Source organism: Lolium rigidum, chromosome 7 (genome assembly GCF_022539505.1).
Source record: "Lolium rigidum isolate FL_2022 chromosome 7, APGP_CSIRO_Lrig_0.1, whole genome shotgun sequence".
Taxonomy (NCBI): domain Eukaryota; kingdom Viridiplantae; phylum Streptophyta; class Magnoliopsida; order Poales; family Poaceae; genus Lolium; species Lolium rigidum.
Window position 1 is genome coordinate 104,312,160 of NC_061514.1, and position 14,447 is coordinate 104,326,606.

Sequence of the window (14,447 nt, forward strand, 5' to 3'; positions counted from 1 at the left end):
CAAAGAGCCTTCACCCTGGAGCTCGACCACCATCGCTATGCTTCAACGAATCTTCAACCTCCAGATCTCTGCACATCCGGCGCCGCCGCACCTCGGCCACCGGCGAAGGGAAAACACACAGCACAGCTCCCGGGAGTTGCGAGCGTGATGGCGGTGGAATATCCGTGGTGGAACTCCGTAGATTCGCGCCACCGAAGAGGACGACCTGCACCAGCAAACACCGCCCCAGTCGCGCTGCCTCCGGAACGCCGCCAGGGAGCCTACCCTTACCTACATGTACACGAGACGAGATCCGGGGTTCCCTACCCTCCCGCCGCTGGAGCGGCCGCCGGAGGGCAGGGGAACCAGCGAGCCGCTGCCGGTGGGGTGGAGAGGATGGGCGATTTCACAAATCGCTTCTCCTATACTGTAGCGGGGGAGAAGGAGGAGAAAACCCTAGTTCAATTATGAGTAAAACTCTAACTCCATAATTTTATGTGAAACACTAAATTACTTTCACTCCTAAAACCCTAGGGGCTTATGAAATGTAATCATATGAACTTAACCTTACTTATAGATCCATACTAATCAAATGAATGCATTCTCATATTCTACTAGAATTATATAAGTACCAAATACAAGTTAAGTTGTTCATTTCATGTGTTCATAAAACCTAAGTGATCAAATAGTACCAGATAGAAATAAACCCTAACCTGTTACTCTCATGTCATCACCATTGATCACCATTCATACAACATCATTGTGATCTACCTTAATAGTAACCATCTGTAGTAATTTACCTTACATGCTCATACTCAACTAAACCCTACAAGTGATAGAGTATTATGAACCATCTTGGTTTAGGAACCAACTATTCCTTACTCAATGAATCCAATAGCAAACCCTCGAAACCAAAATCCTTAATTGAAGTACTTCTTGTTCATTAATAAACATGTTCTTCAAAAGGTACTCTTTTGAAGTATATAACAAGTAATCATTAACCATGTCCTATAGTACTAAAACTAACAATTGTTCTTTACATGTTAACATTATGCCAACTAATATTCCTTGTGTGCTAAGATGATTATTATGCTTTATTATACAACTTGTATATGATACCAAGTTAACCAAACCCTAACAATAACCTTGTTTGTTTGAATCCACTCTAAAAGTGCAACACACCCTAAAGAAATCATCGCACCTCACTAATCCTAAATCATCGGAGTTAGGTCACACTTAGTAAGATTGCATCTCATCCTTATGCATTATAGCATCTTTGACATTACTTTAAACCTTGTCCTTACCGGACGATGATGTTATTTCAAAATTTGGAGTTATACTGTATCGAAGCTTTTGCGCGTATAATCTTGCAGTCACGAAAGGCAAGTTCACTCTTGCTCATGCTATTTTATTATTTTTATCAAATTATGTGCAAAGTACTATAATTATCACTCCTGCATTGAAAAGCAAAAGATTACTTTTAGAATTATGAATATGACTATGTGGTGGGCAATGTAACCATGGTTTAAGATGATGGTGGAGGTTCCATTGCAACTGGGAATGTATTCACTTAGGATTAACAACAAATATCGTCTAGTGATTCTAGCGCCGTTTTAACCATAAGATCTTTAATGGGATGGAGAAGTCAGCTGTACCTTTTTCCTTCCGCATATCAACGGAAGATATAGCCTAGCTATGTGTTTGTGAACACACAATAGTTTGGGATGGACTTAATCTTCCCGTCCACCTGGATGAAGGGCGCTCTACCGTCTAAGATGGATTGTCCATAGCATATCGTGGGTAAAGCCGTGTGAACGGAAGATATCTACCGGGGATATGTGAGTGCGACAAAAGGGTGGGTATGCAGGGTCGCGGAGAAGGACAGTGATTGGCTTGGATCTTACACCTGGCGTCACACCAAGGAAGTGTGGACGAGCATGCAACTCGGCTGGCAACAAGGATAAATTATCTTATGGGTAAAGTAACACACCTATATAGAGTGTATTGAATTGTGGCATGTCACTCCCTGTTTCGGGAAGGAACTACGAACGCGGCAGGAAATGAACTCCATGAACTTCTGGTCAACCTGTGAAGACTGACGGACATACTTTTTCAGAATAAAAACAACCTTTTGAAGAAATGATTATGAAAACTTGCATTTGCCTACGACTTTCTGATCTGTGACTGTAGCTAGTGCATGAAACACCTATTTCTATTATTGAACTTGTTGAGTACGCTCGTACTCATATGTTCCCTCTTGAACCCCCTGCTTAGATTTAAAGTCACCGAAGGAAAACTATCGTGGAGCTCGAAGAAAAATAAGTCAACTACAACAAGATGGAGAACCCAATAATTAAAGTCAATGGAGTCAACTTCTATATAAACTAGGGTGGAAACCTAGACTACTAGACTAGTAATAGAATGGAACCATTTCCCTAATCCTAGCACCTAAGTAGCTAGAGTTCTATCAGATTTCTTTAGCGAGCCAAGTACCTCTAGAGTTAGAGTTAGCCATAAGTTAGTCTACGAGTTGTTATTTTGGAGCTTTATTTGCAGATTTACCTCACTGTAAAGTAGCAGGTTGTGTTGATCTTCTGTAAAGAGTTTATGTGTAATTCTATAGATATACCTTGGACTCGCATATATTTCGATTGTACCACTCTGAGGAATGTAATACTAGTGGAACGTTGTTTCATTGGTGTTATGTGAATGACTTGCATACTACAACATGCAGTGGTATGTTGGATCACCGCACATGTCGACCCGGGGACATTGTGCTGCATTAGACCAAGATCCACTGCATCCCATCGACAAAGTCGAGGAATAACGATAAATCCACCACCTCCAGTCCAACATCCTTGTTTCAGAGCATCCAACTCACCACAACCCCCAACGTCGCCATGGATAACAACAAACGTTGGCGACATGCCGATGCTGGCCCTCCAGCGCCCCAGATTTTTCCTGCGACGTTGGCCCTCCAGCGTCGCCCATTGAACTTATCGTTCCGGGCGACCAACGTTGCTTCGACCGACATGAGGAGGTGACCAGCCTCCTCCCGTTGACGCCCACTCGCATGAGATCTTGGTGATGCGCTCCAGGATGGCCGTGTTAGCTTCCTTGATGGCTCAGGCGGCACCCCTATACTGTTGCTTCGTATGGAACGAGGCGAGGATAGCTGCCTGCTCAGCATCCGCTAGCTCCATCCATTCGTCCACTGCACCTCCTCATCTGCCACCTCGCGCTCCGCCCCTGCGATGTCCTCCTTGTCAACTCGTCGTACTCCTTAGAGCCGTCGTTCGAAGGAGAGAAGGGCTCAAGCTACAGCACAGGTTCGGCCGTGGCCGGCAGTGTGCGTTCGGCTGGTGGCATGTGGCCGTTGTGGTCCAACATTGATTACGTGGTGATGAGGTGGCGCAACATTGTAGCTAGGAGGCGGAGAGGCAAGTGTGAGGCTCGTCGAGCGGTGTTTGGCCTTTTATAGCTGAAGACGACCCGAGAAACACAGGTAGGGAGATAGGGTGAAAGGGCGGGAAGGAATGGCGCACCGCCGAAAAGACGCATCGCCTGCCTCCCCCTCAGGACCGTCGCCACCGTTAAGAAAAGCTAACCGTTTGTGGTTGTGCCTATAACGGGTGTGGCCTGCCAAGAGAAGCCGGACATTGCTATTTAGCCGCGCCAGAGGAAAATCCGTTTTGGGCGCATGGCTGGGCACGATTTTCTGTCGAGTGCACCTATAGCCGCCCTTTGAGGCGCCGCCGTGTCTGGGATGCTCTTGGAGATACTTGAACAGCGGCCGCCGTTCCGGCCCGGAAAGGTCATCACTCATCACTGTTGGGCGTGCTTGGCACCCGCGGCCGCCGGCGCGTGCTCGCAACAGACTCGCACGGCGCGCGCGACCGTGACGCTCGAACCCGTTCGCAACTATGAGCTTTTGTATACGAGGAAATACAGCATCCAGTTTCACCGTATGATCTCTTTTCTACAAAATTCCATGTAGACCAGTACAGAATATACAACTGTTTTGCAAAATTTCGACAAACATTCACCGTAAAGGCAAACAGAGTATATATATATATAGTTTCTACTGGAGTAACCAGTTCTGAAACATGATCAAGATAACAACTTAGTAATCACATATATATCATATATATTTTTGTCCCTGGATATTACTTCGCAACGAAGAAAACCATGGAACACGCTGCATACTACGGTGAAATCCAAATCTTCTGGCATGGAGGATTAATTCAGCCGATCAGCACATGCCAGCACAGTACTGCTGCAGGCTTATACTTCACTTTCCAAGCTTGACTAGTCCATGACATGGTGAATCACACAGCCTTCTGTTTTCCAAAGTAAGATACCGAGTATATGTTGATAATTCAAAGTGAAACCTGATCACCCATTGGCTCAATGCATACCGTTGGCTTAGTGGTGCGTTGGTTGTTCCGGTACACATACTTCTTCGCCCAGTACAGGTAGTTGAAGAAGCCAAGCAATCCGACTACAGCCACAACCCAGTAGAACCAGTCAAGATGGCTGCTGTTCAAGGTTGTACCCTCTAGCCAGCCTCGCTGGTGACCATGCCTTGTTGCCCTGTTTACAGCATCCACCAGGAATGTGGCCATCAATGACGCAAGCCCTAGATCACACCAGAACAATGCCGTGCCAATTGACTTCATTCCCCGTGGCGCTTCACTGTTGAAGAACTCAAGGAGCCCAGTGAATGATGTTACATCTGACATGCCGAGCAGTAAGAACTGAGGTGTAAGCCAGAAAATGGACATCTGCTCAACAGCTTCCTTTCTCTTTTTCTCAACAACCGCTGCGATGACACAGGAAAGTATCATGGCGGCGAAGCCTATACCTATGCGCTGCAAATGGGTGATGCCACCAATGTACCCTGTGCGCCTTCGCAATAACCGCACAATGAATTTATCATAGATGGCAAGAATTAGCATCTGGAATATTACGGGGATGGCGAAGAGCGTCGCTGGTTCAACATGGATCTTGCCCAGCCTCGTGTTTGTCATACCACCTTGCTGCACTGTGAATGTGAAGATGATAATGTTTGATATATATCCAAACACGGAGCTGATGAAGATCGGAAGAAAACGAAGCACAATCTTAGTTTCCTCCACCTTCGTCGCACTGCAAACTGACCAGGCTCCACTTTTACCACGGTTGATGCAAGCTTTGTTGAGAAATCTGGCAAGATAAATGAAAGAGTTTATAATAGGGAACACTATCCGAAACTCTAGTGTACTTTCTATGCTCACTTGATTAGTCCGAACAGAAGAATAAAATTTTCTATTTCACCGAGTCTTACTTCAGACTATTTGTTTGAGAGTATGCATCAATAGAAACTGTTCCCGCCTCGGGATTGATTTTCCGTGCTTCTTCCAGATTTTCAGGTGCTTCAAGCTTCATGTTCCTGAATGCAACCACAAGAACCTGGGAGAGATAAAATATTGAAGTCAACCAAATAGTTCTAGTACATTTGTTGAGAACTGGGATGAAATTTATGTTTTGAGCCACGAAGTAGCACAACCTGCAGTACTCGAGTTAGAGGACTTCCTTCTGGTACTTGGTTGCGGTAGAAGGGGAAACCAGCAGCAACTATGAGCAGTCCGAGAAGAATTAGGAGAGCGCACAACCCAAATCCGATATCCCACCCTTTATACTTCTGGAGCCACACTATGAGAATCAGCCCTACAAAGCCTCCAAAGGAAATCCCGAAGGTATACCAGTTAAAGAAGCTGGACTGTTGCCGAGATTCAGTGGGATCTTCATGGTCAAACTGGTCTGCTCCAAGGGAGGACAAGCAAGAACGTATACAACCATCACCAAATGCACTCATATACAAGCCTATGTACAATAAGGCAGCGTCCCGGCCATGGACCTCTTTGCAGTTGTTTACTTCTGCTTCAATATTGCACGGTGGTGGATGCAGGGAGGGTAAGTAGGCTTGTAGTGCGAGCAACCCATATCCCTGCACAAATTCATGTTTGATTAGACTCTACAATAAAGTTACATATTTAGTTTCCTCCGGAATGTGCATAAAATGGCTGTTAGCTAGTGTACATTTCCATCACAAAGAGAGACAGACAGAGATAGAGAGAGACCAGTGTCATTTTATTAAGAACTAAATTATAGTTTTACAAGAGAAACTTGTTTGACATCATGGACCTCCTTATAAAGGGATTTTAGAAGCTGAGAAGACTATTGTGAATAAACACATACTACCTCCAACCTAAAGCTTAAGCCTTTTTTTTTTTTGAAAAGTCAAACCAAGTAAAGTTTGAACAAACTTTCAGAACAATCTACCAACAAATATAATATTTTGTAGCTACCATATGAAAATATATTTCATCATCTATTTAATGATATTAATTGCATGTTATTGATTTTTGTTAAAAGATTAGTCAAACTTGACATAGTTTGACTTTCTAAAAATAATATAAGACTTATGCTTTGGGATGGAGCTGGTACATCCTAAGCTGTTAGGATTTTTTTTTACATGTAAAGATTGTGAAGGACAATAACATAGCCTTAATAGGATAGGACACAGGGGATACCAATACTAGCATTTTACAGAAAAAGGTACCCCTTCATACCAACATTAATAAGTGGGTTATATTTGTGAAGGATACGGTAAAGTAGGTATTCTATGTTTGTCAGGAATCGAGCTGTATGAAAACATGGCAAGAAAATTTATATCATTCCTCAAAGAAAACATGACAAGTTATACGGCAGTTCTAAGTCTCAGCATCGGATCAGTATGTTAGAGGCACATCCCTGTTTTAGCTACGTATATTTGGAGCCATTCTCACCTCACCACGCCCCTTATCATTTGGCACAAACGATTTGCTATTATGGTGTCTATTAGATGACGGGCTAAATGGTTGGATGAAATTTCATCATTTATTAGTTTGAAGCAATTTTAGTGACTGACTGTGTTGACAAAATCGTGTATTTAAGGGTATTTTTAAGATTTACAGTTTCTTCTGCAACTGTATTTCAGAAAGGCAGGCAGAAGTTTCTTTAAAGTTGGTGAGACCACAACATAATAATTACCACAAACAAAATCAAATTTATGATACTATGGTTAGTCATCGTAAGCACTTAGTTTTGGTATTTAATGGTACATTATATTTTACGATACTGGGATCTCACATTTACTTTTTAAAATTTATAAAGACATGCAGGTATCATTGCTGTCTCTATTGTTGGCAGGTTCTAGTTTTTAAAAGGAGAACATGTAAGTAACAAAAAAATAACTCCTTTGGATCATGAGAAAATTAGAAATCGTGTAGATAACTGAACAGAAGATTCATATTACCAGAAACATAAATGGACCAAACAGGAGCATAGTTCTAGAACGAGTAACATAGGAGTCTGAGATGAAAGCTCCGATCATTGCAAACCCGGATGTGGCACCGAAAAAATTAGCGGCTGTAGTTACGGAGCCTGAAACCCCCATATGCATTGTTCCATGGAGATAAGTAACCATATTCAGGACGTTTGGGACTATAACCACGTTTGTTATCACAGTCAGAACTGCAAGGCAAAACAACATACAAAAATGTTACAATGTTTAAAATTCCAGATGTTACAATGAGATATTGCATCCGCATATATGTAACCATCTGCATATAAGGACTCGGTGTGTAGTGACTTAATTACCATACAAAAACCATGCTGCTCTGACTCCGCCGTGCACCTTTCTATTAATGGTGTTTCCCCTCCAATCTACAAAGACTCCAAGTGCCATGGCGCTTCTTCTTCTTCCTCCTCCTGCTTACTGCTTGTCTGCCTACCTGTGGCATGGCTCACACTACGAGGGGTATAAATTAGCAGGTGGATATTCATATTAAAAGGAGTGATAGCATCAGCTGGATCGATCAAAGATTTATTCCTATTTTATGATACTTGCTATTTCCTACTGACTCAAATTTGATGTTACAAAATGCATTCACTAACATCAAATAGAAAAAGAGGCAAGTGAGACTACTAGTCCAAGTACCAAATACTAGCACATATTTCTATCAGTGTGTTATCATCCTGAGAGCAACATTCTGTGAGTTAGCTCATAATCCATTATTGTTTCCAGCGCAAGTCGTTTTTATGAGATAATTTACTTCCAAGTAGTTCACATTAATTGACTTATGAATTGGAAAGCTCATGTCATAAACAAACATGATGACAACGTAAATAAAAACTCAGAAGTACAACAGACTTATTTACTCTAGCTCACCCACCCATTGTATTAGAAGTAGAATGCTGAAAAGCACCAAACCTACAAGGACAAACAAAACAAAACAAACAAAACTGCAGGCAGAGGCCAAAGACAAAAACCTAGGCGGCTAACTTGACCAACCAGCAGAAGGCAAATCCAAAACTAACACAAGGTCAAAAGAGAAGAAAGAAAAACATGCTATGTTAAGCCATGCTAAACTGCAGTGGGGTTACAGAATCTGGCAGCCGTGAATGTGGTGTCAGTCTTCTCGGAAATAAAATTGCTGACCAATCTGTGCTCATTACAATTGTTTGTAAGACAAAATCCATAATTCCTCTGTTTGGAAATTTAGGGCTTAGTTTGACTGTCTAAGTTTAGACTTTGAGCATAAAGTACTGGTACACTGTTGAGTTAACAGTTACAAAATCACTAAAATTAGTTTTTTTCTTCTTGAACATGCATCAAAATGTGTGTCATTTTGTACTACATGGAGCGCGTCCAAATGACGGGAAGCTACAGCAAACAGAACAAAATCAACAGGCAAAAGAAAACAAAAAAAAAGAAGCAAGAAACAAAAAACTAACTAAATAGCTAACTAAGAATCAAAAAATAATTCTGCATAAGATTGTGAGTTCAATTGTATCAGTTGTTTGTAACATACTAATGTCTGGCCAAAAGCTCGACCTTGGATAGTCAAATTACCCCTGTATTTCCTAACAAAGAGAAGAAAAAAATGATAGTTCGACACGAGATGATGTAATTAGTACATTTGCTGGAATGGCAAACTAAGTTGATGAGACATTAAGTCCAAATCCAAACATCACCGCCATACTGAATAGAATGCCTAGCCCCTTTCCATCAGCTCTTGTAATCTTTCTCTCAGTGTTGTCCCCTAGACGGACCTAGCTCTTTACAAGCAAATATACTTTAATTTTATATATTATAGAAGCTTCTCCTGCTGTAGTTCCTAAAAGACCACTGCCATTTTTGCAAACCTTGTGTATGCTCGTTTTGGAGGGACCAGGCATGTAGATGCTCTTGTAACTCCATAAATGATCCAAGTGTAGACAATATCCAACAGAGGAGAGGAATTACTTCAAAAATATAGTTAATTGATCTACAGAGGCTCCAAGTGCAGAAAATGTCCAACATAAGAGGCGTAGGTGGGTTCTAATTTGCTCCCTTAAAAATCCCTCATTTAGTCATCGACTGACTAATCTCACAATAAGTTGAAACCATATACAGGAAAAAAGTAACAGTTTTCCACCAGAAGTTGAACAATACCTGATTTTGTTGAGTGTGAGATGGCCAGAGAATAATTCGAAAAGCAATATATCAAACCAAACATTCTTAAGACTTAACCCTTCCTGTAGTAGCACTGTAGCACATTCTATTCCATTGAATCTCAAATTCCCTACATGGGCTGCTACAGATGTCCTAGCACCAACGACATGGTCAAATTACAGAAGCTGACATGTTGAAGGTTTACCAAACTCCCACTGAACTACAGAAAAAGCTTAGTGTCATCTTCCATAAAGATGAATACCATATTTGAAACAGCAAGACGAGCTAGTGTGTGGATGAGCTAGTAGCTCAGTGACTAGAGCAATGTGGCGTCTTCTGGCCGGCCAGAGTTGCCCGGTGGTCTTGTTTTTTTTTAAGACTAGCTAGTGTAGTCCTCCGTGCAAATCGTATGAAGATGCTATTAGCATTCACTGCAAAAGAAAATAATACTTGTATAACATGTGCACTTATTTATCCGAGCTACACATATTGTTTTGGTGAACAGAGAGAGAGAGAGAGATCATAGACATCTGTGTAACATAGGGGGATTCATAATATCTGAAGACTAGTCTGCTACCTTGTGTTACCGTGCAGGTGACCAGAAAATCAAAAATAATACTTCGTCACTACTTTCTTCCAATACTTGAAATTTGAAACCCAGGTGTAGAGGTAAAGGTGCATCATGTAATAACAGGGTATGGTTCCTACAATACACACAGATATAAATGTAGAGAAGTTACCTAAATCTCATGCTATCGACAAATTAAACTTGTGAACTGCCATAAAGACTAATAGTCCACCAATGTTTCAGGCCTAAGCCCCAAAGTTGCTCACGCTCATTGAGCGACATTTGGAAACGAAGTGAAAGGGAATGGACACAAAGATTAAGAAATACATTAGACGTATCATTGCGAACTATATACGACCAATAAAATCGGCCAACCTTCCAAACGGCTAAGTACTAAAAGGGTCACTGCTGTTGTCCCTACTAAGAAAAGAAAAGGACAAATAGCTGCCGTCCTTGCTAAACGTCGGCAATTCATGTCTAGTTTAAGGAGGAATCGTAATCTGCGTGAAGTAAGATCTCATAAAGAATACCTCTGCACTCATCTGGGCGCTTGCGCGTATCTCCACCTCGGCCTGATGGAGAAACGTCGGACGCGTGCCTGAGTGGCGGGGTCCCAACGGGCGCCGAGGGCCCGAGGCTGGCGGTGAGCCATCTGGCCATGGTCGAGTACGGCGAAGGAATGAAGTCTGGAACTCTGGATGAGGAAGGGGGTGACGGTCCGTCGTCGGCACTCGGCAGAGGGGATATTCTGGGTTCCTTGCCCTTGCCCTTGCTTTCTGGTTAACTTTCGTTTTTCCCCCTCCGGTTTTCTTCTTCATTTTGAACATTTCTCTTATTGTTCTTATTTCTTAAGCTTAGAGTTTTTGTAGCACCAAGATAATATACTTTTGAAATTGTGACTTCATCTTTAGGTTTATTGGCTTCAGCAATTTAATGGGAAAGAAGACCTACCAGTACCGCAAGGGGACTGAATACAAATATAGCTGTGGTTCGCTGGATATATGCACAAGAGACGTAGGGCCTGTTTGGTTCCCAGCCACACTTTGCCAAGCCAAAGTTTGGCAATTTAATATGTGTTTGGTTCTTGTCACACTTTAGAGCTGCCACACTTCACTGTGTACTAGACCATAAAAGCGGGCGTTGCCGCGCCCGTCCAGATTGAAAGGAACTGAACTATCGAATATCCAATTAAAATGAAAAATCGTGTCATTCCTCGGTGAATGTAGTTGGGCACATTTGTTCAAATTTAAGGTATATGGCGAGATAACTGAAAATATCAGTTACATATAGAGTAAGTTCCTGAGTTCATCAATCTAGGGTGCAAGTGTATTCCACGAAAGACCACAGAAAATAACCACGTCACAAATAGCTCATGACAATCATTGGATGTCTCGGTATAATGAAATCCATATTTATGTACAAAAAACTATGCATGATCTACAGGTTGGTTTGTGTACCACAACATGTTTATATGTAACAACATCTCAGTTTCTTGGACATGTCAGAAAGAAATATAATGTGAATATGAAAATAGTGAAGACTGTAACCTGAGTACACATAAAGATTTCATATAGCAAATGGAACAAATGATTTCACGTGGCAACATCAAGCTTTTGAGCCCACATATAGTTAAGTTTCTTATCAATGGTAAAAATGGTTTAGATCTAACATTGTATCCCGCGAACCAAACAGGAGAACGTAGGCACACTAAGAGTCAATACACAAACTTATATTACACACTTGAGTGATTCTGGCTAATGCATCATACATCAGTTAAACTAAATTAAAGTGATTTCTATTTAGGATAAAGCCAGATATATATGGTTGTAACTGTGCCATGGTGGAAATTAGATATCTAGCAATTCAAAGAAGTTGTTTGCCGACATACCTTGCCACAAAGAACTGGAAGTACTTTTTACCAAATCGAAGTATTCAAACTTGTAACGTTGCGTGTTAGGACAGAGTATACAAACACCAGAATCTGACATGCACGTGTTATATGACTGGCCATCAAGCGACTGGGACTTAACAACAGATGCTGAGGACATCATCTGAAGGGGGCAGAGTCACTCATGCACTCAGTTTTCATTGCATATAATAGTTCGTTCCCTTTGAAGCTAGTCTGAACACAATATTCCACCCTAAGAACGTTAGAAAACAAACAAGCAGTTATATGGATCAACATTTCAAAATCAGTAGCTAAGTTCAGATAGTGATAACAGAGGCAGTTCAGTATGGGTAAATGACCCTATCTGCTCCTCTAGAGTAGCTTCTACAATACAGTCCTGCACCACCTCCTCCTCCTTGAGAGAACCAAGCCAAGAAAAATTAATTTTACCTTCAATGAGATGTGCTAAACTAAAGTACTTAGGAAAATTTCCAAGAATTATTTTCATGACAAAACAACTACACCGTAAAAAATGTCTACTACAAACCGATGCTTATTGTGGTCAGGCAGATTTGGCATGATAGCTCCAGGAATGTTTCCCTATTATTGATATATGTTCTAGAGCTTCCCTTGACTTCTTGAGGAAGAGAGAAGTTTTATGACCATCATATGAGTCATTGATATTTTTTATAGCTTTCTTTGATGTGTTTTTTTTCATAAGAATTCCATTATAGACTGAAAAAATTATGTTGATTCTGAACACTCAAGTCAAATGCATGAAGAAATTCACAAAGATCTGTGCGTCATGATTATGCACTTGCACGCAGAATGAATTATGTATCTTATCTAAAAGTGAAAGATGCAGGAATTTTCAATACAATGAATCATCCAGCATCATGTATTCATGTCAAGTCATCAACAGATAACTAATCATTTTCAGGGAGCATGTAAGATTGCGTGAGACCTGTACATCATAAAGAACGCACAAAGCCTAAGTGATATGACAAATGCTATTTCTAAGGGAAAAATAGACCTTCAAGAGGATTGTGTGTTCCCATTTGTAAAATAAAACATGTTGTTCTACCTATCTTCCAATGCAAAGCAATATTCCGAAAGACCAATCTTCAATTGCATGGAAATCCTGTGATACGATATCTTTCAGTTTTGATCAGTGGATCATCATGCCTTTCCTCTTCCCTTGTGAGCTCCTTCAACAACTTATTTACCTTCTCAAAACCAAGAGGGGGTTTTTGGAGCAGGTGTGCACCACAGTAGTATAGCAAAGTTTGTCTTCTAGCCATTATTTTCTTTGGGTGGCAGAACAACATGAGAGAGATGCATGAGAGATAATTTTCTCTTTTCTAGGAGAGATGCTCTAAGTTTTAGATTATGTGCATGCAAGAGAGAGAGAGTGACAAATAAGAAAAGTCAAATCCTAGTATGTGAAGGGAATGGAGGGTGGGGATGGGGCGTGCGCTGTGCGCACCTGCTCTGCCACACTTTTCCCCAAAACCAAACAGAAAATCGGAACCAAAAATTGAATAACCAGTAAAATGAAAATATAATATATATAATGTGTATAATGTAAATACCAGTTAGCCAACTTGATGACCATCCAAGAAAAGAAGCTGACCATAGGAAAAAACAAATGCTAAGTCGCATTTTATAAAACCCCAATATATTTAGGAAAAAGTTATAAGAATTTCAAAAGGGTACTCACTTTGTGAATAAACATCCTCCTACCATCCTGCCCTTACCGCACGATGCACACATTACCAGTAATTTTGTTCTCAATCTCTGGTGTTAATTTGCTGCAATTAACTGTACAAAAATGAATTGAATCAAAAGAATGTCATTAGCAATTGGTTTAACCAGAACAGAGAAATAAAAATGATGGCTAGAAAATGCTGTCAACCTACAATAAAAAATTAAATGGACTGTTTATATGTTGCCCGAGATGACAGTACAAATTTTGGCTGGAGCAAATGAAATACCTATTTTACATCGAGCCATACGGAAATAGTACTATAAATATATCAGTGAAAGTTACTTTGATTGAATACCAAGCTCTAGCTGCCAGCAGATAACGCTGGATCAAGTGACCATATATATTAGATAATAAAACCAATCCATATCCAGATTGGCTAAACCAAAACTCAAAATTTACCCTGATGAAGGCGAGCTGGGCCAATTGGATTTGGGGTTCCACTTGTGCGGATTGAATTTGGAGTTTATACATGTGTAAGCTCCGATGGAGTGACATCAGGCTGATTCCACACAGCGGCCACGCGTTCCCTTGTGACGCGTTGTGCGGCGCTGCTCGAACGTAGGTCAGCAGGGTTGAGGTGCTGACGCAGGCAGTGGCCGACGGCGGCAGTAGGACCTGCGATCCGGAGGAAGCCAAGATTGTTGGCAGGGCAGCGGTCGGTTCACCCGGCAAGCACTCGGCAGCGAGAGAGGCACAGGGAGGGCGGAGGCTGTCGATGTGGAAC

At 41.4% G+C, this 14,447-nt stretch overlaps 1 protein-coding gene across 1 annotated transcript; it reads right to left on the reverse strand.

The window, feature by feature from the left end:
- Window positions 1–4,140: 4,140 nt before the first annotated feature.
- On the reverse strand, window positions 4,141–10,591 carry LOC124676123 (protein NRT1/ PTR FAMILY 4.4-like). Its single transcript, XM_047212203.1, has 6 exons — window positions 9,211–10,591; window positions 7,663–7,813; window positions 7,319–7,536; window positions 5,528–5,968; window positions 5,306–5,430; window positions 4,141–5,184 (listed from the first exon to the last, which is right to left on the reverse strand). The coding sequence occupies exons 2-6, from the start codon at window positions 7,748–7,750 to the stop codon at window positions 4,359–4,361; spliced, it is 1,698 nt and encodes a 565-aa protein (XP_047068159.1). The 5' UTR covers window positions 7,751–7,813; window positions 9,211–10,591; the 3' UTR covers window positions 4,141–4,358.
- Window positions 10,592–14,447: the final 3,856 nt, after the last annotated feature.